At 42.3% G+C, this 21,174-nt stretch overlaps 3 protein-coding genes across 3 annotated transcripts; 1 reads left to right on the plus strand and 2 right to left on the minus strand.

Moving 5' to 3' along the window:
• Positions 1–257: 257 nt before the first annotated feature.
• LOC117784150 (U6 small nuclear RNA (adenine-(43)-N(6))-methyltransferase) lies at positions 258–1,628 on the minus strand. Its single transcript, XM_034621807.1, has 4 exons — positions 1,476–1,628; positions 1,207–1,417; positions 736–1,153; positions 258–684 (listed from the first exon to the last, which is right to left on the minus strand). The coding sequence occupies exons 1-4, from the start codon at positions 1,590–1,592 to the stop codon at positions 510–512; spliced, it is 921 nt and encodes a 306-aa protein (XP_034477698.1). The 5' UTR covers positions 1,593–1,628; the 3' UTR covers positions 258–509.
• Positions 1,629–1,811: 183 nt separating this feature from the next.
• Positions 1,812–2,390, plus strand: LOC117784360 (DNA-directed RNA polymerases I, II, and III subunit RPABC4). Its single transcript, XM_034622083.1, has 3 exons — positions 1,812–1,958; positions 2,090–2,182; positions 2,272–2,390. Exons 1-3 carry the CDS (start codon positions 1,901–1,903, stop codon positions 2,292–2,294), a joined length of 174 nt encoding a protein of 57 aa, XP_034477974.1. The 5' UTR covers positions 1,812–1,900; the 3' UTR covers positions 2,295–2,390.
• A 910-nt stretch (positions 2,391–3,300) lies between these two features.
• Positions 3,301–20,631, minus strand: LOC117784314 (protein charlatan). Its single transcript, XM_034622012.1, has 7 exons — positions 20,271–20,631; positions 10,357–10,676; positions 9,775–10,298; positions 8,171–9,199; positions 7,220–7,420; positions 6,735–7,049; positions 3,301–6,141 (listed from the first exon to the last, which is right to left on the minus strand). The coding sequence occupies exons 2-7, from the start codon at positions 10,576–10,578 to the stop codon at positions 4,275–4,277; spliced, it is 4,158 nt and encodes a 1,385-aa protein (XP_034477903.1). The 5' UTR covers positions 10,579–10,676; positions 20,271–20,631; the 3' UTR covers positions 3,301–4,274.
• Positions 20,632–21,174: the final 543 nt, after the last annotated feature.

Below are 21,174 nucleotides of genomic sequence, written 5' to 3' on the forward strand. Positions count from 1 at the left end.
TCGAAATCATTTATTTAAACGTGTTACAAGTCTTCAACAACCCAGTGTAAGTTGCATGAAATGTGTGCTGCAATTAAAAGTGACTCCCAAATCGTCAAACAGGTGACGCATTTGTTCAGGTGTGATTGGGTGTGAGTAAAAAGGAACGCAGGCTACAAGTTAGAAATACCTTTTTGTATCATTCTGCGTTTGTTTGCTGGCCTGTTTCTGTTTTGGCCAACTGACCGGTGTGGTCAATGATAAAAACGAAACGATAATTTCCGTTATTTTTGTGACTGTTTACTCGAACTGTTCAGTTTGTGGCCACAAAGTGTGTTTTAACATGCAAATTTCCATTTAGTAGAAAAGCTTTTTGACGGCACGAAACGCGATACGAGATACGCGATACAAATGCGATATGGGCGGGCAACAGTTGTGTGAGTGTCGCCACAGATGGGTACATATGGGTATTCAAATATTCTAACTACATCTAATACATATACTAAGTACACATTAGTACATTCAAAGCACTAACAGTTAGTATCTACTTTTAAAGGTATCTTTTCAAATGTCCAGGCAACTGCCCAGCGTGTTGTGTGTCCTTGATGGAATTCCGTGGTGCTTACATTGCTAATCTGTCGCTCCTTGAGAGAGTCTAAAATCTTTGGCAGATTAGCCTTGACGCCCAGCATGCTGGTGAAAATCCTGAAAGAGTTAAACGTTAATAATGTTCAAATTGAGGGAAGTTGGACTTACAGCACTTGATCCTTATACAATTCGCTCTCCTCGATAATACGTTGTACGAACTGCACTTCCCCGCCGGCGCAGGTTAGCTCCTCCGCACTCCCAGTGCGAACATTGTTGGGCGCAGGTCGACGCTCAGGATTGCGTGTGTTGCCGCCAAAGGGATTCTGAGCATTCGAGTCGAAGAACGGAGGATTGCAGAGACAGAAATGAAAGGAGCGTTTCTCTCTCTGACTGCATGACTCAAAGTAGCTCTTGAAGATACTCTGCTTATCCGGCTGTGCATAGACTTCCACAAGCGTCTGCAGCTCATTGCGTTTAACATTCTCGCGGGCATATTCAATGTTGGATAGCTTCGACTCCAGTGCCAGCATTTGCCATTGATTCTTCTTGGCCGCCAGAAGCGAGTAGATGCACGAGGAGCCACAGCCTGTATTATTTTTATTTAGTTTACAATCTAGTAACATTATCAGCATTTCTTACCTATGTCAATGCCCCGCACTGTGCCCAATTTACGATTCGCCAACAGATCCTCCAGCCACAAAATGTAATTCAAGCGCAGGGCCAAAGTGGGCACCAAACTGCCAGGTGCGAAATCCACGTGCAACCCAAAATATTCCAGCAACAACATTTTAGTCAGCTCACGCAGTGTGCGCTCATTTCGAAAATTAAGCGATACTTTGCCATTGAGCTCCTGCAAAGGACTATAAATTTAAAATCGAATGTTTCAAAAATCAACATTCGCAACTTACCAGTTCACACACTTGGCGAAAGTTTTTATGCTTTATGGCCAACTTAGTATAGTCCGGCGCTGTCCGCAACACATTACGCGGGTGCATAGCAAACTTTTTGTTGCTATTCTTTACCATTTTATTCAATAAACCAATAAAATCTGCAACAAAACGTTCAAATTGACCCAAAGGCTGCCACCTGGGCCAAAGACTGCCACCCTGCTAATTTTTACGATATGGCCATATGTACCATTTTGGGAACAACGCTCTCTTTTATTTAATACTTATTCAGTATTTATTAATTACCAGATGTCTTCGTATATTTTGGGTTTTTATAGAAACAGAGATTTTTTCCTCAAAAAAGTTGGCAGCACTGTGGAATTGTAATAACAACGTTTTTTGCACAAGCCCCAAATTCAAGTTTTTGTTAAATTCGTTGAGTAAAAATGTCGGAAACCAGCTCCAAGGAGAATGTAAAGACCGCTATGACATACATTTGCGGCGGTAAGTAGAAAAGAAAGTCTCAAAGCGGGTGAAACACACAAACACGCTACCACCAGAACGCGCACATGGTTGCGGCAACAACAAACTCATTTGTTTATTAATGTACACTATTCCACAACAAATCCCAACAGAATGTCATCACGAGAATGAGATGCGTCCCAGGGACCCAATACGTTGTCGTGAGTGTGGCTACCGCATCATGTATAAGAAACGCACCAAGCGTCGTAAGTATTCCATGTTCCCACAAAGAGAGCAAGCTACAACAGTGGCTCTCAAACTGTATGCGACTAATAACATTTCGATTTGTTTACAGTTGTCGTTTTTGATGCACGTTAATTTGGAACACAATTTGGCAGCAATGGAAACTATTCTAGAGTTTAGCTTGTAATTAAAGAATATATTTTTTTTAAATATAAGAGTCTTGTAATCAATCTAAAAAATTTGTTTAATTTTTCCCCTTGAAAATATTCTACAGTTTTAGTGCAACTGCTCAAAGTGGACTCCCTGTTTTTGTTTCACATTCCACTTTCGATGTTGCCATCTTAGGTATTTTATAGCTAGCTCTGGCTATTTTCAATCTGTAACTTAATTTGGACGGCGCACAATTCAAATTTGAACTTCATTTAAATAAGTACAGATTCAAAATAAGATTAAATAAAGGGTATCATATTTATAAAGCCTTTCAACCAGAAACAGCTATTTTTATTGAATTCATGATTTGTGAAGACTACAAAAATCACCTGCCCCAAAAGGTATGCTACAAATATTTTTAAGTAAAGTTATCCCTAAAAATTTTTCCATTACAGAAATAAAACTCCATTTGTTTTCTATATTTTAAACTAATTTACTTTTATTTGAATGTTTTTGGAAATATAATTTTAAACTAAAAACACTTATATTTGTTTTTCTTTTTTATATTACTCATTTATTTGTTTTTTGCAACTTGTGCTTAAATAAAATGTAAAGTAATTTGTTCATTTTATATGTTTTTGTTTCTTTACTCATAAATGTCTTTTTTCGTCTCAAAAATTTTGTCTAAATGGCTTTTGTCATCCAAAAATTTACTTTACTTAAGTTTTTGTTTGTTTTTTTTTTTCGTTTAGTTTAGCGTTTGGTGTAATAAATTTATGTTTAATTTTACCACATTTAGCAAAAACACACATTTACACTAAAAATTGTTTATACCATTTATGTTATTTATTTGTATCTTCTCTTAATATTTCCCCGACACTTTTCAGTCAAATATTTTGTTGTTCAGTGTGTGGTAAAAAGGTATTATATATTATAATTATTATTATGTATATCGTATTTTGTTTCTTTGAGTATTTTGTGTTGTTGATCTTCTGTTTTTGTTATCTATCTTCTTTCCTTTCTTTGTTTCCTTCTTTGATAAAATCATAAGTACAACTACACGTACAGTTATATAGTAGGTATTGTTATTTTGTTTGTGTTTTTAATATTTAAATATACTAAAAACTTTTCTTTTGCCATATGCTGAATGCAGTTGAAGATGTTGTTGTTTTTGTGATTGTGGGCGTTTCTGTTGCTCAGAACTAAAAATATAACTAAATGTACATAATATGCAATATTCTTGTTTAAAGCTTAATTTAAAAAATAAGGCAAAAAGGTATTGAGGTTTGCATTCATTTTGTATAAATTATATATGTATGTATACGTTAATGTAACTGTAAATGTATATATGTATGTATGTATAATAACACAACTTAATTAACTAGAAAATTACGATCATATAATGTATAAGATGGCAAAGATTACTCGCATTAAGTAACTAAACAATAATAATAATATTTATAGTTATTATATAAATGAAGTTGAATAATGGCAAATTAAAGCTATTTTACTTCACAAATGATTTTGCATTGAATTCCAAGATATTTGATAAATGCTCATTAAATATCTCGAAATTCTATTAAGTGTTTTTGTTTTTCATTATAAATATTTAAGTGTAAATGTTTTTGTTGTTGCTCATGTCTTTTAACACTACATGGTGAGTATTACACAAACGTGTGTGTGTGTGTGTGTGTGTTTGTGGGAGAGTGTGCATTTACATAACCTCAATTATACAACTAATATTAAGTATAATATGAAATTCATCGAAATGGGACGCTGCTTTCTACAATATCATTGTGTTTGTAATTGTTTTTTGTTTTGTTTTTGTTTTTTTGTAAAGAGAAATCATATTTCAGGTACATCACAACTTAAAATTTAACAAATAAATGCAATTTTTAATGAATTTTCAATGTTAATGCCTAATGCAAGAGAAATGTGTATATGGCAAGCAAACATTTGCTAATTTTAGTGACAGAGTTTCTTCTCTGGATGAGCATGCTTCAACCGTCGATGCAGCAGTAAACTGTAGCGTCGCTCAAACTGTGCACTGCACTGTTTACATTCGAGAGCGGCAGCTTTCAAAGCTCGATGCTTCCAAAAGCGATGCAGCGCCAGAGAGCCAAGCGTATGATAGTTGAAGCTTACGCCGCCGCTACTTCCATTGCGTCGCTGACTGGCTGCGCAGCTGGCGCAGCAAAGCTTCTGTTGACCCAAGCGATTGAGATGCTTGTCACGAAGCATGGCCACCACGGCCTCGGGAGTGAGTCGTATTTTCTTCGGCTGTGCCTGTTTACGCGAACTGCGCCCCGTCTCTGCCTCTGACTTTTTGCTAAAGTCAAGCGGCGCTGTCAAATACTCCTGCTTGCTGGCTGCGTCGGCAAGCAGCGGCAGCAGCGTTGCCAGATGATTGAGAGACTTGCGCGATGCATTTCCAGCGCTGCCATTGCAGTTGTTGTTGTTGCTGTTAAGAGGGACTTGGATTGCTGCTGGCTTCTTGGGACTTTTACGCGGCGCCAGATCCAGCTGACGTTTAAGCAGCGACTGCGTCGGTAGCGTCAGCGTTGGCGTTGCCGCTGGCATTGGTACTGACTTGAGCACTGTCGCTGCGCTGCTGTTGCCCACTTTTGGTGTTATGGTAAGCGTTATATCCTCTTTGTTGCGCAAATACTCAATGTACTCTTCGGTCTCGCTCATCAGACGTCGTCGCTTGCCGGGCGACAATTGTTGCTCGCTGCTCTCGCGCTCTCTGTTAAGCAGATCACGCTCTCTCTCGCGCTGCTGCCCTGTGGTCGTCGCTGTGGGCAGCGCTGCTGCTGCCGCGGCAAGCATAAGCGGCGTTTCAGCTGCATAATATTTGTTAATAATATCCTTAACATAATTCTGAAATTGTGTTCCAATGCGATTGAGATTCTGGTATTCCATTTGTGTGAGAAAAGGTGTTGTGGTTGTGTTGTTGCTGTTGCTGTGACTGTTTGGTGTTGCTGTGACACCAGCTGCTGCTGCAGCAGCTGCAACAGTTGCTGCTGCCGCTGCTGCTGCCGCCGCTGCTGTTGCTGTTGTGGTTTCAGTGCTGCTCGTGTTGTTCTCCTTATCATCCTGGCGATGATGTACGGCATTTCTGTGAGATTTCTCTTTGTAATAGCTGTTGTTGTTGTTGTTGTTATTATTATTGTTATTGTTGATGTTGTTGTTATTTAGTTTATACGCGGGAGACGATTTAATAAGCTGCACTCGCTGCTGCTGCTGTTGTTGTTGATTCTCTTGATCTTCGTCATACTCAATTTTGAGCTTTCGCTTGCTGGCAAGCAACTCGATGGCCGTTTGTTCGTAAGCTGCTGCTTCCAGAAATGCCGTCGCCATCATCGCCTTGTTGTTGCTCTGCTCTTTGTGCTCGCTCTCTTCGGAAGCTCGCAAGCTTTTGCCGTTGCTGCTGTTGCCATGACGCGACACTTTCATTGGCGATGTTGTTGCCGACATGTTGAACTCATCGCCCGAGTACGAGGACGATGATGCCGACGAAGGCGTATTCTCATCATCCTCTCCCGTCGAGTGTTGCCGAGCACGCATCACGCCAAACTTTTGTCGCTGTGCATTGTTGTTGTTGCCGCTGCTGCTGTTGCCATTGATGTTGCTGCTGTTGCTGTTGCTGCCCATGTTGCTCAAGCTGTGTAGAAGCGCTGCAGCCTCACGTGTCGTCCATTGCGAAGGCAGTTTATTATTGAACAGGAGTTGATGATTTGCTGGTATTTTCAACTCGTGCACGCCTCCCGCTTTATGAAAATCCTGAGCGACCGAAGCTGTGTTGCGACTTATGGCGTCCATTTTGAGCAGACTGCAAAAGTGGAGAAGTTGAAATGAGAGATTAGTAACAGTTTTCTACTAAGTAATAAATACATTTAGTTAAATTAAATTAAATTATAATAAACTAAACCTACAATGAAAATTGGCAATTAATAAATAAATTATGAACTTAGGTAACAAGGCAGTACAAACATAGTAATAAATTAAATTAAAACGAGCAGTAATAAATATAAAATAAATCAAATGGAAACGAATAAATAGAATTTTTTTTTCAGAAATCTGGCAGCATAGTAATTAAAACTATGTAGTTTAACAAAAACGCAGGACAATATATATTTTAAAATTGTACCACATATTATACAAAAGTAAATTTTGAAAAAAAAAATATATACATTTCATAGTAACATTTTTTTTTTAAATAAAAGCAACGATGGACATTTTGGTAACATAGCAAACATGAAACAAGGCAGTAAAAACAATGAGATCAAAGAAAACTCAACAAAACAATGCAGAACAAAGAAGAGACGAAATGGGAAAGTAAACAACGTAAGGAGTAAAATCAAAGCCACATCAATTAAATAATGACAACGACAACTGAGAAGGAGGAGGAGGAGGGACAAATACCGCGCATAGTCCTCCGGATCGCTGCCCTCGGCTTCGAGGTATTGAAATAAACGCTCCGAGCCGCGTTTTTGTGTGGCGGCATTCGGAAGGCTGCCAGTGAGAAGATCGTGCGGTGGTATCAAGGATCCGTTGGCACTGAGACGCCAACCCACCATCGATGTGGGATTCACAATGATCTCCTGCAAGGGTCCGCCCGTGATGTTGTTGCCACTTCCGCCGCCTCCAGACACGCCCTCATTGGTGGTGGTGGTGTAGATGGTAACGGCACCACTGCCGCTCACATTGCCAACGGTTTGGCCACCGCCACTGGATGTACTGTTGTTGTTGGTGGTCGGGAAATCACATTGGGGGCGAGAACGAGTTGAGAGAACAAGAACGAGGGTAGTAACTAGAGTTAGGAGCATTCTGCGCGCTTATTTTGGAGGGAAGATTGTGGTGTTGTGTGTTGGGGGAGAGGGAGGAGGAATGCGGTCTGAGAACGTTACCCAAAAGCGTTGCCGGCATTGTGGAACGTGTTCAGTTGATTATTGGCCACCAAGGTGTTTCCAATGGTTCGCAAGACATTCAAATTCTGGCTATGTGTTGCATTGTTGTTGCCATTGTTATTGTTGCCGTTGCCGCTAATGTTGTTGTTGTTGCCACTATTGTTGGTGCTGCTGCTGCGCGCTGGACGATTGTCATGCGGACTGATAGGCAAGTTTAAAGACAAAACAAATACATATTCAGAGAGAGAAAGACAGAGAGAACGATTTGGAAAGGGAACTTAACTAAATGATGGGAAGATTACCTTTTAAAGGTGGTAAACTTAATATTATATTCAAGAGAAATAACCCTTAGGGTATCAGATCTATAAAATCTATGTAACTTGAAATAACCTGTATATGAAACCTTTTGGGCAAAGTGTATAATAATTTAAGCTTATAGTCAATCAGATTGAATAACCTAATATATATTAGTTAAGAAAAATGAAAGCTTCAGTCAAGTGTATTCGATTAATATTAATAATCAATCCTATATACATATTTCTGTTAATAAAATAGTATGTTACAGTCGATTATGCTCGACGTGATATACCGATAAGTTTATCTTAAACCTATTATCAGGTCTGTTCCGTTTTCACTTCCACTTTTATAGGATTTCATAAAATGTATTTTCTGACATTGATTGCATTTATGCTAAGTACTAAAAAAATTATCATTTTTTTTACTTTATCAAATTTAAATTCACCAACTCAAGATTAATTCAATACGCAAAAAAGTTTTCAAAATTAAATTAGAGCAGGTTAAAGATTTTTGCCGAAAGTGAAAACCGGAACAAGCCCGTATATTAATCCTATATAAATTATGAACTGTAATCAATCAGAATTAATATTCTTTTAAGACACTGTTTCTTAGTGACTCTTATCTAACTAAATGGGAAATTGGAATGTCACTTACTGCACATCACTCATGTGAACCTGGAACTCCTCCTGCGTGTCCGCCAGATAGGAGCACTTGCTGCAGGCCCGCTTGTTGTGCACCTTGAGGACATGGGTGGCCAGACGCTCGGAGCGTGCCGCCTTGTAGTCGCAGAGCAGGCAGACGAATGGCTTTGTGTGTGTGTTGAGATGCCGTTTGAGGCCCCATTTGTCGGCACCCGACCAGGGACAATAGCAGCAGGTGAAGCGTTTCTCTCGCTTGGGCTTCAACAGACCGGAGCCGGCGGCTGAGCTGCTGCCGGAACCGGAACTGGAGCTGGCCACCGGCTGTTGGGCATTGTTCATGATGGCGCCCACATGCAGGGGGAGGACAGAGCCATCGTCGAGCTTCTCCTGCTTGAGCTGGGCGAGGGGCATGTCGGCAGCGGAGGCCACCGCCTCGATGGTCTCCACAATGCTCATGCTGGTCGAGGTGGGATGTCGCTGGGCCTCCAGGAATGCATTGTCAATGTTCACGCCCGTCGCATTGATCGTCACATTGCCACGTCCGCCCGCATGATGTGAACTGCCACCAGAGCCACCACCACCACCACCTGACCCACTGCCGGCGGGAACATGTCGACGCGTCTTGTTAATGTCGTACTGCAGTTCGCGATGCATGCGCAGAAAGTGTTTCTTGACGTGATCGGCACGATTGAACTGCTTGAGGCAGGCATAGCACTGAAAGGGTTTCTCATCTTTGTGGATGTTCTCGTGGCGCGTATACAGATCCCGACGATCCGTCGAATACGGGCAATGTGTGCAGGCATAACGCTTCACTATATGCACTCCATTGGCCGCTGCGGCGGCTGCTGCTGCCTGTGCCTGGGAGGATTTCTTGCGACTGCCGCCGCCGCCTCCACCGCCGGAGGAGCTGCTGCCGCCGCTGCTGCTGCTGCTGTTGGTGGGCGCTGAGGTGGGCGTGTTTTGGGCCAGATTCTGTGCCGCATTGGCCGATGTGGAGGGGCTGGCATAGATCAGCTCCGTTGCATGCTCCTGACGATGTTTTCTGTTCAACAAACAATAAATATTAATTGATTTCTTTATTGATATTTTTATCAAGGCTGCAAGCCGGTTCTGAACCGAACCTCGTGGAACCGGTTGGGTTCGGGGTTTTAAGCAGCGGTTTTTAAGCGGATCATGAGCCAAACCCTTGAAAAAATTAACTTTGCGAACCCGAACCTAAGCCGAAACACTTTCTTATATAAAAGGTTCGGTTCGAAAAAAAAATAATTACATAAAATTTATGGTTTTCTAATATTACGCCATTATTTGAGACTTCGGATTAAAATAAGTCATATTTAAATCTTCAAATAAATTTAAATAATCATCACAATTTGATTACTTTAAAAAAAAAATATTTAATTAATTCAAAATGTAGAGAAAAATGTAAATCAATAAGAATATTTTTTTCTATGAAATTAAACCAAGGTCCGAACCCAAACCTTGAGTTCAGCGGGTATATAAACCAATTTGCGAACCGCACCGATGTCTTGAGCTATGGCTCGAACCGCCGAACCGAACCATTAACAACATTTTGGAGGTTTGCAGCCTTAATTTTTATATTTATGCATTTATATTTACTTGGACTTGGGTGTGCTTTGATGCTGCTGTTGTTGTTGTTGCTGCTGCTGTTGCTGTTGTTGTTGTTGCTGCTGTTGTTGCTGCTGCTGCTGCTGATTGACCTGGGCATAGCTCTGCAGCTTGCCACCCGTGGTCCACTGCACCAGCTGTGGCTGCTGCTGCTCCGCAGATCCTGCATCTTGCGTCCATCGCTGCTGCTGCTCGCCGGCCTTGAGCAGACCCGCTTGGCCGGCGGCAAAGCCATTCTGCATGAGTGCGGCCAGGCCAAAGGCGGTGCTCAGATGATCCTCGGACTTGAAGCTGCCCACGGCGGCGACGCTGGGCGCCGGCACCACAGTGGCGCCACTGCCACTGGCACTAACCACCACAGACTCCGTTTGTTGCTGTTGCTGCTGCTGTTGTTGTTGTTGTTGCTGGATTACATTGGCCTGTGTGGTGGCCACGTTGTTGCCACTGCCAGCACCGCCCGCAGCACCACTTGCCTCGTACTCAATGCTGGGAGCTGCGGTGCGATCAATTTGTTGCTGTAAACGGAACTCAAGGTGAGTGTAAATTCTAATTGATTTAGACTGATTAACTTACCAAATTCGTAAACGAGCGTTGCTCGCCCTCGGGCACCGCGGTGGGTCCGCTGGTGGCCACCTGAGCCACCGGTGTGCCGAGCGTGTGCAAACCGTTGCCGGTCTCCTCGCCGTACAGTTTACGTGTGATTTCCTTGAACATATCTTCATATGTGGCCTCAACATTTGAGGACTGGGCGCTCGCTGGATGATTTCCTGCGCTCGCTGGGATTAATGTTGCCATTGCTGCGGTTGCTGTTTGGCCTTGGCTTGCGGGCGCGTTGCTCTAAAGTTGCGGCGACTGCTTCTCTCGCTGTTGCCTCCACGGATGCGCTTCGAAAACTAAAAGAGATAACAGACAGAGAGGGAGAGAGCGGGTTAATAAGAGCAACTTAAGTTAGTCAGCGTATCTAAGCTTAAGCGACGCGCATCCGGCACACTAAATACCCAAAGACCCCCACAATCGACGTCAGTTCTGGGAATTGACTGTTGACACACCAATACAACCACCAACATCGCCGCCTGGAACCTGACTGCCTTGGGCACTTGCCTGGGGGGAGGTGCTAGCGGGGGGATTCTCTGTCAATGCTGTTGTCGCTGCTGCTGCTGCTGACGTCGCGTCGTTCGTTGGATCGCAGCATCAGCTGAGTCAGCGACACCAAACACTGAATTGAGCACACTTTTTGTTTACGACATTTTTTTATTCGCCGCTTATTGCAACAGGCGACAAAATTGTCAATAGTGTTAACATTCTTAGAGCAAAAGACTTGATGTTTTATTTATTTGTGTTTTCAGTGAAAAACATATAGTTAAATAATGTTGTTTTTTTTAATTCAATTTTAAATCTGTGTTTTTTGTTTATAACAACTTTTTTCATTATTGAAATCTAAAATTTCAGCAATAATTCGAATTCCAAACTCATTTTTTATTTAATAAGCTCAACTGATTCAGTTTATGTTTTAAAGTTTTCATGAAATAATATTTTGTATTTATTTCATAAAGATTAGTATACTTTATGTATGTATTTCCAAGGAGTCTTTTGATTGATTTTCATAAATTGAATGAAGAACTGATTGACTTCTTAATTGGCATTTATTATCATCTTATATTTGAAAATATTTATTAAATAATATTGAAATCTTCTTATGTAATATTTGGCATATTTTATAACCTTTTTCAATATATCTTATGAAGTCAGTTTAAATATTCTTATTAAATTATAAATATTATTATTAAATTGTATTGTTTGTTTTAATATTATATTTATATTATTTGTTTCTTATATTTTATTCCAAGCCTCGAGTAAATTTAAAACAAAGTTTGGTTTTATATTCATATGCTGACACTTTTGTCACCTGCCGCACACAAATCTGTGTGTGTGTGTGTTGGCGTCTCAGGTTGAGCGTTGAACGTCTTTTGCTGCATATATTAATAAATTTACCTACAACAACTACAACAACAATGCGTGACGAAAAATCCCCATTGACAAAAGAGAAGATAACGCGCCCAAATCTTTGTTTTTGAAGCTTGTAATTTTGAGGACTCTCAAGCGCATCTCATAAAGTCGCAAGACAAATGGTTGGCAACACCAACAACTACAACTACAACAATAACAACAACAACTGTTGGCGTTGTAATTTTGGCGGCACATTTGTGGTTTTTGGTGGGTGGATTGTCTGTTGTAGCTGTTGTTGTTGTTGGCCCACATGTTGCTGATGGCTGCGCCTCGTTTTTCTAGCGAGATGCTGAGACAACAACAACAACATATATCAGTTGTATCTTGTGTTGTTGTTTTTGTTGTATGGGCATGGGCACGTTTCGATGGCCCAGAGCCAACAGAGAGCCACCCACACTTGCCCAGGCCCCAAACGAATCAGCAGAGCAGCGGGGGAAGGCCTGACGAGGGGGTGGGGGGAGGTAGAGTGCTGTCTATAGGGAATGGGAGAATTGTTTGTTTCTTTCTGTATGTATGTGTGTGAAGCGTGTTTTCTTTGGTTTCTTTTGAGTTCATATTTCGTATTTGAGTCTTTTTTTTTCGTTTCTTCTTTTTATTTTTGCATATTTGATTTTATGCTTTGTGTGCTTTTTACAGTTGTTGCCCACACTTTGCGCCATTGGGGGCGTTTGCGTCCACTGCTTCTTCCTCCTTTTCTTGTTTGCTTTATGGTCTGCATTTGTGGCTTGGTCTTCGGTTTTGTGCCTGTCGGATCTACAGTTCCCTTGCCCATGCCCCCTTACCACCTACACTCCTCGCGCCATATTTGATTGGCTCACTGCGTGTGGTTTTCAAGCCAAGGGCATTGTGGTTGTTGTGCTGTGGAACTTGACTTTGTCTCGGTTTAAGATCATCTTAGGTTCCACTTGCAAGTATTCGTATATTTATATGAGTGTGTGTGTGAGTGAAAAGTGCAAGTGCAGCAATAAGGAAAAAGCAATTAAATTTCTTGGCATCGTAGAATTCATAAGAAATTATAGCTTTAAAATGTAATGTAATTTTAATCAAATGAATCATTAGAAACGAGTTTTAATATCATAATAAAAACATTCTAACAAATCAGGAATAAAAAAGTTTCGAAATTGGGAATCACATTAAGTTGCATAATTGCATTGATTGTTATAAACGCTTTGAAGAGGTTTTCAAAATTTATTGCAAACAAAATAAGAAAAAACATTTGATTGTGAAACTTTGGCTGTGATAAGCAAAGGGTCAACTATTGTGGGCGAGTCAGACACACACATATACTCACACATACACAGACAGAAAGTAATAAAAGAGTGTCATACGTTGCCAACAACAAGCGTGTGGGTGCTCCGTTGGGGCCAGGCACCAACAACAACATCCGCTTTGCTAATAGCAGGCAGCAAAAAAAAAAAACAAAAAAGAAATATCGAAAAAAAAAACCCAGAGACAGCAACGTCGGCGTCAAACGGGCGCGTCAGCGAGTGGGCTGAAAATGGGCGCAACAGTCGCCGCCGACAGCAGTAGCAGGCAGCAACAACAACAAAATCAATTTACAACAACTCTAACACGCGCACCATCAAGAACAAATACACACAACGATCAGTCGCCGTCGCCGTTAGCGTCAGCGTCAACGTCGCCGCCTCTGGTGGGTGTGCAAAAACCGACAGCAGCTTTGGCAGCAGCAGCGACGCCGCCGCAATGACAACGCAATTTGGGGGAGTCAATGAGAGCGAAAGAGCACGAGAGACAGAGAGAGGATAAACCGGTTGGCAGCTGAAAACAAAAAATGCCGGTTGGGAGCTTTTCTATGTAAAAATAAAAGAAATACAAAAATTGAGAGAGCAAAAGAGCAACACATGAGAGGGCGCACATCTGTCTCCCGATCGCTGCTTTTCGTCGCTCTTCTTCCAGCTGTCGGCTGTCGCTTGTCGTCTTGTTCTGTTTTGTGCAGATGCCGGACAATCGGCTGTTAACGGTAAACGCATTATTGGGTGGCTTCTCTCTTCAATAATGACAGCAACTGTTGTTGCTTATTGCTGTTTGTATTTGTGTTTGTCACTGATAATATTTGTCAGATGTATGCTCGTTGCGTGTACTGCCCGTTAGGGGGCGGGCGTCAAATGCGCTAAATTGCTGAGCCTCAGCGCACACACACACACAGATGAGGGGGCGAAGCCCAATGGCTTGTGTGTGTGCTTAAAGTTAAATATGTATGTATGTACATATGTAGAAACACATACTCATTTTAACACCCGTGGGCCGACACGGCCCCGATGGCAGCTCAGGGTGAGCCACAACATTACTTGCAGTTGTTGTTGCGGTGAACGGTGAAAGGCCAAGAGAGGAGTCGAAGCGAGAGGCGGCAAGAGGAAGCAGAGACGCAGAGAACGAACGGACAACACACGGCATCAGACAGAGCAGCAGCTAATGACATGTTAACGCCAAACAACAGCCGTCCGTTCCAAAGCCACACGCAGTTATTAAAAAGCGCTTTTGACCGACACAGTGCACAGTGGGGCCAGTTAATTGGTTGGGAGGAGTAATCAAGAAAATTAAAAGAACATGCAGTGTCCGCTTGAAAATCGGTTAAGTTTTGCCAAAGTTACGACAGTTCGAAGTTGTTCAAGTCTCTGATCTAGCGACTTTACAAGTCAAAATATTTCTTAATTTTGACATGATTTTATACAAAAAATGAAAGTCCTCAGAATCAAGTTTTAAGTGTCGTTTTATACTAATTAAGTTATAAGGAGTTGATTAAAAGTAAAAACTTGAGAATTAAAATTTTTAATTTTCAAAAATTCAAAGGGGGGACCCTTACCATCAACATAGAAACATGGCTTGAACAGTCGAAAAATAAAAAAAAATTCTAAAGTTATGTACCTTATATTTTCTTAGCAAATTGTCACACTGTGCCCAGAGTCTGACACTAGCGGCATGATGTCGATACATACTAACAATAATAACAACATCAAGTCATTTAAGTGGGTGGGTGTCTAACAGCTGTGGTGTCCAGCAAATTCAACGATCGACAACAAAATAAAATCTTCAATTTTATATGCGCGCTAAAAACAACAACAACAAAAACAACAGCAAGCAACAACTACAACGTTTAACTTTTTCTCGTTACTCTATTCTCGCTGTGCTGCTTCACACGCCTACACAGCAGAGTTGCGGGCGCAGCAGCAGTCACAGCAGCAGCAGCAGCAGCGCATGCGTGTGGGCTGTAAGTTGTGGATTGCATTACAGTTGCGTGGGTCAACTTCAAAAGGGGGAGGGAAGATGTTTGAAAAAAACACAGTAAATTTGACAAAAACCTTTACACACATATACAGACATTTGCAAGTATTAGTTATGCTTAAGTTGTAGTTGTTTTTGCACTTTTGGCAGCTGCGCTGACATCCGCCAGCTTCGCTTTGGGCAGCGGCAGCTCTGCGGGCGCTGTAAATGTGTTTTTGGATCTGTATGTGTGTGTGTAAAGGCAGAGGGCAGCTTTATATGGGCGGCAGGTGGTAATTTTGTGGCCAGCCAAAGACAGCAACAACAACAAAATGATGCGACGGCAGCTGCTGTTGCTGCTGCTTTTTTTTGCGTCTTCTCTTTGAGCTGAGCTTTGCCAGACAGACAACAAAGCAATGAGTGTTGGACTTTAAAGCTGGTTTCGATACAAGTGTATGTGTGTAAGCATGTGTGAGTGCATGTAAGTATGTGTGTGCGTTTGTAGTTTTGGGTGGTGCTGGTGGCATTGCCTTGTGGGCGTTTGCAGCAGCAAGCGCAACAGCAACAACAATTACATCGACAGCAACAGCAATCGAATGAGCAGCAACAACATTCACCACAGCAACATCTTCATCTTCAAGGGCAGCCATCAGCTCGGTTCAGTTCGGTTAACTTCAGTTCGATTCGGGCCAAGTCATATAGTGTTTAAACCGTCTCTGACTTCAGCTTTTGGCTATGCTTATTATTATTATTGCTTTTGTTGCCGTTGTTGCTTTGGTGGCAGCTGTTGGCAGGTGCGCGCCCTCATAAAACGTTGTCAGACGACCCAAAATGCAGGCATTGCTGTTATTTTTGTTGTTGTAGTTGTTGCTGTGGCTTCTGATACTTCTGTTGCTGCTGCTGCTGCACATGCTCAATACATGAAAAAAAAATGGCGACGTCTACGTCTGTCTTCCCTCTTTCAAGTGTCAGTTGCGCACACGCACCCTCCACCTCCTCCTCCTTTCCTTCTCCCTCTCCCTCTGCCTCTTTTCTTTTGAAATCTTTGCCTTTTACTTTAAAATGTTGCCCTGGCAACATGTGCATCATTCCTTTGCTCTGACTGTCTTTTTCGATCTCTGCCCCTCTGGGGTAGAAATTAATGCAGTTGTTTCAGTTTTAGGGGTGGTTTTTCCTTCACAATCTGCAGATAGTTTTTAGGGTTGCCACAAGCAGGTTGCAGCTGCCGCCTGCCACAGCACTCTGACCGACACTCTGACTCCTCTCAGCCTGTTGCTGTCGCTGTTTCTGGTCTCCTGGAATGTCCTGCACTTGCCATTAGGGGTTGAGCACTACCAGCTGACAAGTGGATTAACCATATTGAAGGGATGACCAATTAAGGTGTATACATAGCAGATACACAGACACGATAAATATATGTCTGGGATTTGTTACACTTCATGGACTTTAATTAAATGAATTTTTAGTGTTAGCTCGGAGGATATATCAATTAATCTATCGACATGTCTGTTACAATTTTAAATAGTATTTTAAGGAAATTTTGAATATATAGCTGATTGGAAAGTTATTTTAGATATAGAAATTAGATTGATATATCATTATTGTATCTATTTATCTATCCACATATCTGTCTTAGAATGTATACTCAGGATATTATCAATGTATTGCTGATTGAAAAGTGATCTTAGATATAGAAATTTGAGGTTTCTGGTACATTTTGAAACTAGGGACAGTCTATCCTACCACACAACCAATACATATTTACATATGTATTCGCTGCTAAATATGTATGTATGTGAGTACATAAGTATGTACTCTAAACCCAACCCAAAAACCCAACGTTGAAATGTTGACGCTGGACGCCTCTTAAAAATAACAACGACAACCAGAGAAGAAGAAGCAGCATCAGGCAACCACACACACACACACACACACACCCAGTAATACAAGAGACCCCGACGAAAGAGACCCAATAATGAAATTTCACAACAACCTTCAAACAGACGTCGTCGTCTCGTGTGTATATACATACATACATATATATTTTTTGGTTTTTTCTTTTTTTTATTTTGGGCCGTCTCAACGTTGAATATTGAAAAACGGTTGAGGTTTTAGGCAAATTGTAGTAGGAGGAGGCGATGGCGATGCGCCGGCAGCGTTGCGAGGCCCCGGCCCCGGCCCCATAGAATGAGGCAGCGAAACGCAGATAATGATGATCACAAAGCACAAAGCGACGACGGGGACTGAAGACGAGTTTCTCGTTTTCGGGCCACGCCAACCAAAAGACAGGCCCGATAAAGCGAAGAAACCAAACCAAACCAAAACCAAAATATAATCAAACCAAGAGGTTACCCATCCCCCTCCCCCTACACAGAGAGAGGGAACAGGGGCAGAGGCCAGGCCCAACCCAAGTTTGAAAGCGGCGAATGGTCCAGAAATGAAATGAAATGAAATCCTACGCAATGGGGTGGCTGGAACGGTTGCTGCTGGTACTTCTACTGTTATTGTTGTTGTTGTTGCTGTTGCCCCTGCTGCTGTTGCAAAGGGGACGCGACACTGAGACGCCACAGGTAAAAAGTAGAAACCTTGAAAGCCGCAAAACAAACAGCTGCTGTCGAAACAGGTAAACTCTCTTGGGCAGGTAACTTGGCATGGTCAGGACCAGGACCACAGCGGGTCGGATCGGATCGAAACGGAACGGGTCGGGGGAGGTGACGCGCTGTAACAGGAAATTCCTATGTGATTTTTGGTGAGATTGTTGCGCACTGGGGTCGATCGGTGCAGCAAAAGCAACCCTCATGACAGACTGGCAAAGCAGGCAGGTACCCGACAACCGAGCACCGATCACCGTTCACCAACCGTTGTCCCGTTGTCTTTCTGCCAGCCACCCTCCCCTAAAGATTGTCAGTCCATTTGGGCCCCGTCGACGGGAAGTGCGTAATTTAGTTTTGTGAAGTTTGCGCTGCTTGCGTTTTGGGGTCGCGGCTTTTTTCATGGGAACTTGAACTTAACCGATGCGAATAGGGAGAGGGAGCGCTTTTGTGTGTGGGTTGGTCTTTTAAATGGGGTGTGTCACTGTATAGACATGTATTTGTATTTGGCAATTGTCTAATTGGGTATCTTTAGGCTGATATATCCTCAGGGTAAATGAAATTCCTTAAAAGAACAAAGAAATACTTAAGCGATCAGCAGAAATTACTTTCTCATTAGTTAGCTCTTCTATAAACAGTTTAAAAGCAGTCAAAGCTCAGCTCATAGATAGGCTCTTTAAATTTTCTATGTATTTAGCTATTTGCGAATTTCACTCTCTGTGACAGAAGCTTACACATGCAATCCACACCGATCGCCGCATTGACAACTCCTTGCTTGGAATGATGAAAGCGCAGCACAAACGGTTAAAGCAAACGAAGAGGAGACGCTCTGTAAACAACAAAAAAGTTATAGAGGGCCGAATTGTGTGGGGGCGGCAACGCAGACAGCGACCAAGCAAAGCAAAAACAAAAAATAGTAATAATAAAACAAACCAAAGACAACACGAACGAGAAGTAGAGAGTGGAGAGAGAGAGAGAGAGAAGAGGAGTATAGTACGTAATGCAAAAAGTCGTCGTTGGGTGGGTGTAAGAAATTCATCAGAAGTCACAGTCAGCATTCAGCAGCAGTGGAAGCAGAGGCAGAGGCAGAGCAGCAGCAGAGCTAAAACTGCAGGCAGACGCAGACGGCAGTGGGCAGGCAGAAGAATTTGTGTGATAAACTAACAGAAGGGTGTGAAGGCAAAAAAAAAAAACAGTGAAGAGAACAGCAAAGCAAAAAGCGAGGGCCGAGGGTCGCTGTTTAGGCAGCGGACGCCAAAATAAAAACCTAAAAAAATCAACATACGACACAGCAGGCGGCGGAGGCAGGCGAAGACGGGCGACGGTCAGTCGCGTCGCTCGCTGAGAGACTGAGAGCGGACAGAGACAGAGAGCCAGCCGGGAAGTTGAGCCATGCGAGGCGGCAATTAAAGAGCGCAACGGCCATGTGACAAAGCAAAAGAATAAATAGGGCGGAGGTAGGCGACGAGACGCTTCGTTTGACGTTGCCTGCTGCCCCGGGGGAAATGGACAGACAAGATTTTAAAACCATCACCCACTCATATGTGAGAGTGTGTGCGTGAGTGTGTGTGTTTGTCAGTTGAATGAGAAGCAGAAAAACACGAGAGCAGGCAGGCGGATGAAAAGAAAGTAGGATAATAGAGGCTCAGGGTTGCCAGGCTGCATTTAAAGTCGAAGCTACAAGTGTGCGTGTGCGTGTGTGTGTGAGAGAGGGAAGAGGGCGGCAGTGTGGGAGCGAGACACGCAAGCTGCCAAGGATGTGGTTGCTGTTGCTGCTGGTGATGTTGGTGGTGGTGGGTTTCACATCATTCATTATCGTTGCCCCTTGCAGCGAGGCGTCGCGACTGCGCCAAGCGAGGGAGGGCCAACTCCGATGGCGACTGCGACTCGTTTTTCATGTGTGTGTGTGTGTGCTGGCATCTCTTTTGTGATTGCCACAGGCGGGACCCGACCCAAGGCACGAAAGGGGTGCCCACTCTTAGCGGGCATTCTTTTTTATTGTTGCTCGTTTTTTTTTTCTTCTTTTTTTTGGGAGTGCTGTGTGAGTGTTGGTGCGTTTTTTTGGGCGTTGGAGTGGCTGTCTTTTTTTTGTGTTGTGCCTGTGTATAATTGGAAATTGGGTAACCGGTTTGTGAGCCACTAGCTACCTGTGGGTTGTTGGCTGTGGCCTTCGGTATGATTTTTGTCGATGGCTCTATGTAATATGTGTTAGTATTGGTGACTGTGTGTGTGTGTGTCTGTCTGTTAGCTGCATGGGTTCTAAGAGGTAACATGTGTCCAGAAAGGTTCCTGGGAAGAGGAGGGCGTTTTAAAGCCGAAGCTAGTTTTACAATTAGTAAAAGGAATATGTAGATCTATAAACTTCTTATTTAAGAATTCATAAAATTATTTTATTAAACGAATATCTGTCTTTAAACAATTAGCTCATTTATATTATGAATACTGAATATCCTGTAAAGTGGAATTTATTTAGTTTACTTGTCAATTTTCATCACTTTCATTTTCATTCTTCCTTCGCTAATTGACAAGTCTGGCAACATCCTTAGACACTAGAAATTTGGTCACATTCAAATTTATGTCAAACACATTTTTATGACACGACCAAAGTCAGCCCTTAATTTTGACAATTATTAGCCCAATCATTATTATTATATTTATTATAGCTACCTTTTTTACTGTTTCAATTTGTGTCTGCGTTTTGGGCCCTTAAGCCATTTTTAATTCGTTGTAAAACGTCCTTTTGTTGTTGTTGTTGTATTTCAGCACTTGTTAATTGCACAACTTGTTCACTTGATATAGGGAATGCAATTAGTTGCAGTTACGCACAATAAAATGTGCACTTTAATTAATCAAACACTGGCCAAAAATCTTTAAAAAACACGCGCCGGCCAATACAAAAATTGTTTGTTTTTTCTGTTACTGCTGATGCGCGCGAATGCGAACAAACGAACCGAACGCCACGAAAAATTCCAACAGACTGCGAGAGAGTCACAGGCAGAATGTGGGAGAGAAGCATGGAACGATGACGCAGCCAGCTGCTGTTGAAATGAACGCGTTCGACAGCGTCAGTTGCGTCGCACAGTGGGTTGGCTCGACGATATTTAAGGGAAATATGTGAAAAGTCTTTGCTTATTCATTAATCGGAATTTTTTTTAGCTGTATGTATTAATAACTGTTTTAGGTTCGCCTTTTTTCAAATTTCGAGGCATTGAATGGTCAGTTTATAATTTTATTTATGTTTTTTAATGTTCTGAAAACAAGCACCTTATGAGGTCAAGTGAAATTTGCGGAAAATGATTTTTCAGCCCATCGTACAAAGCCAGGGGGCCCAAGCAGCCACCTTATACAACGAATGATCGAATAAAAGAGAAATTGCAACAAACAAGCGACGAAGTCGCTGGCGTCTCTGTCTCAGTTGGCGTCGGCAGCAGTCGAAGCAAGGCAAGCCACCCGCTCATTCACGTTTCTGCTGTTGTTGTGTGGGCCGCTGTTCGCAGTGAGAGCGGCAGAGAGCGAGAGTGGGAGCGAGGTAGTGTGAAGCATGATGTTGTTGTTGTTGCTTACTGCGTAG

This window comes from Drosophila innubila (assembly GCF_004354385.1).
Source record: "Drosophila innubila isolate TH190305 chromosome 2R unlocalized genomic scaffold, UK_Dinn_1.0 1_C_2R, whole genome shotgun sequence".
NCBI lineage: Eukaryota > Metazoa > Arthropoda > Insecta > Diptera > Drosophilidae > Drosophila > Drosophila innubila.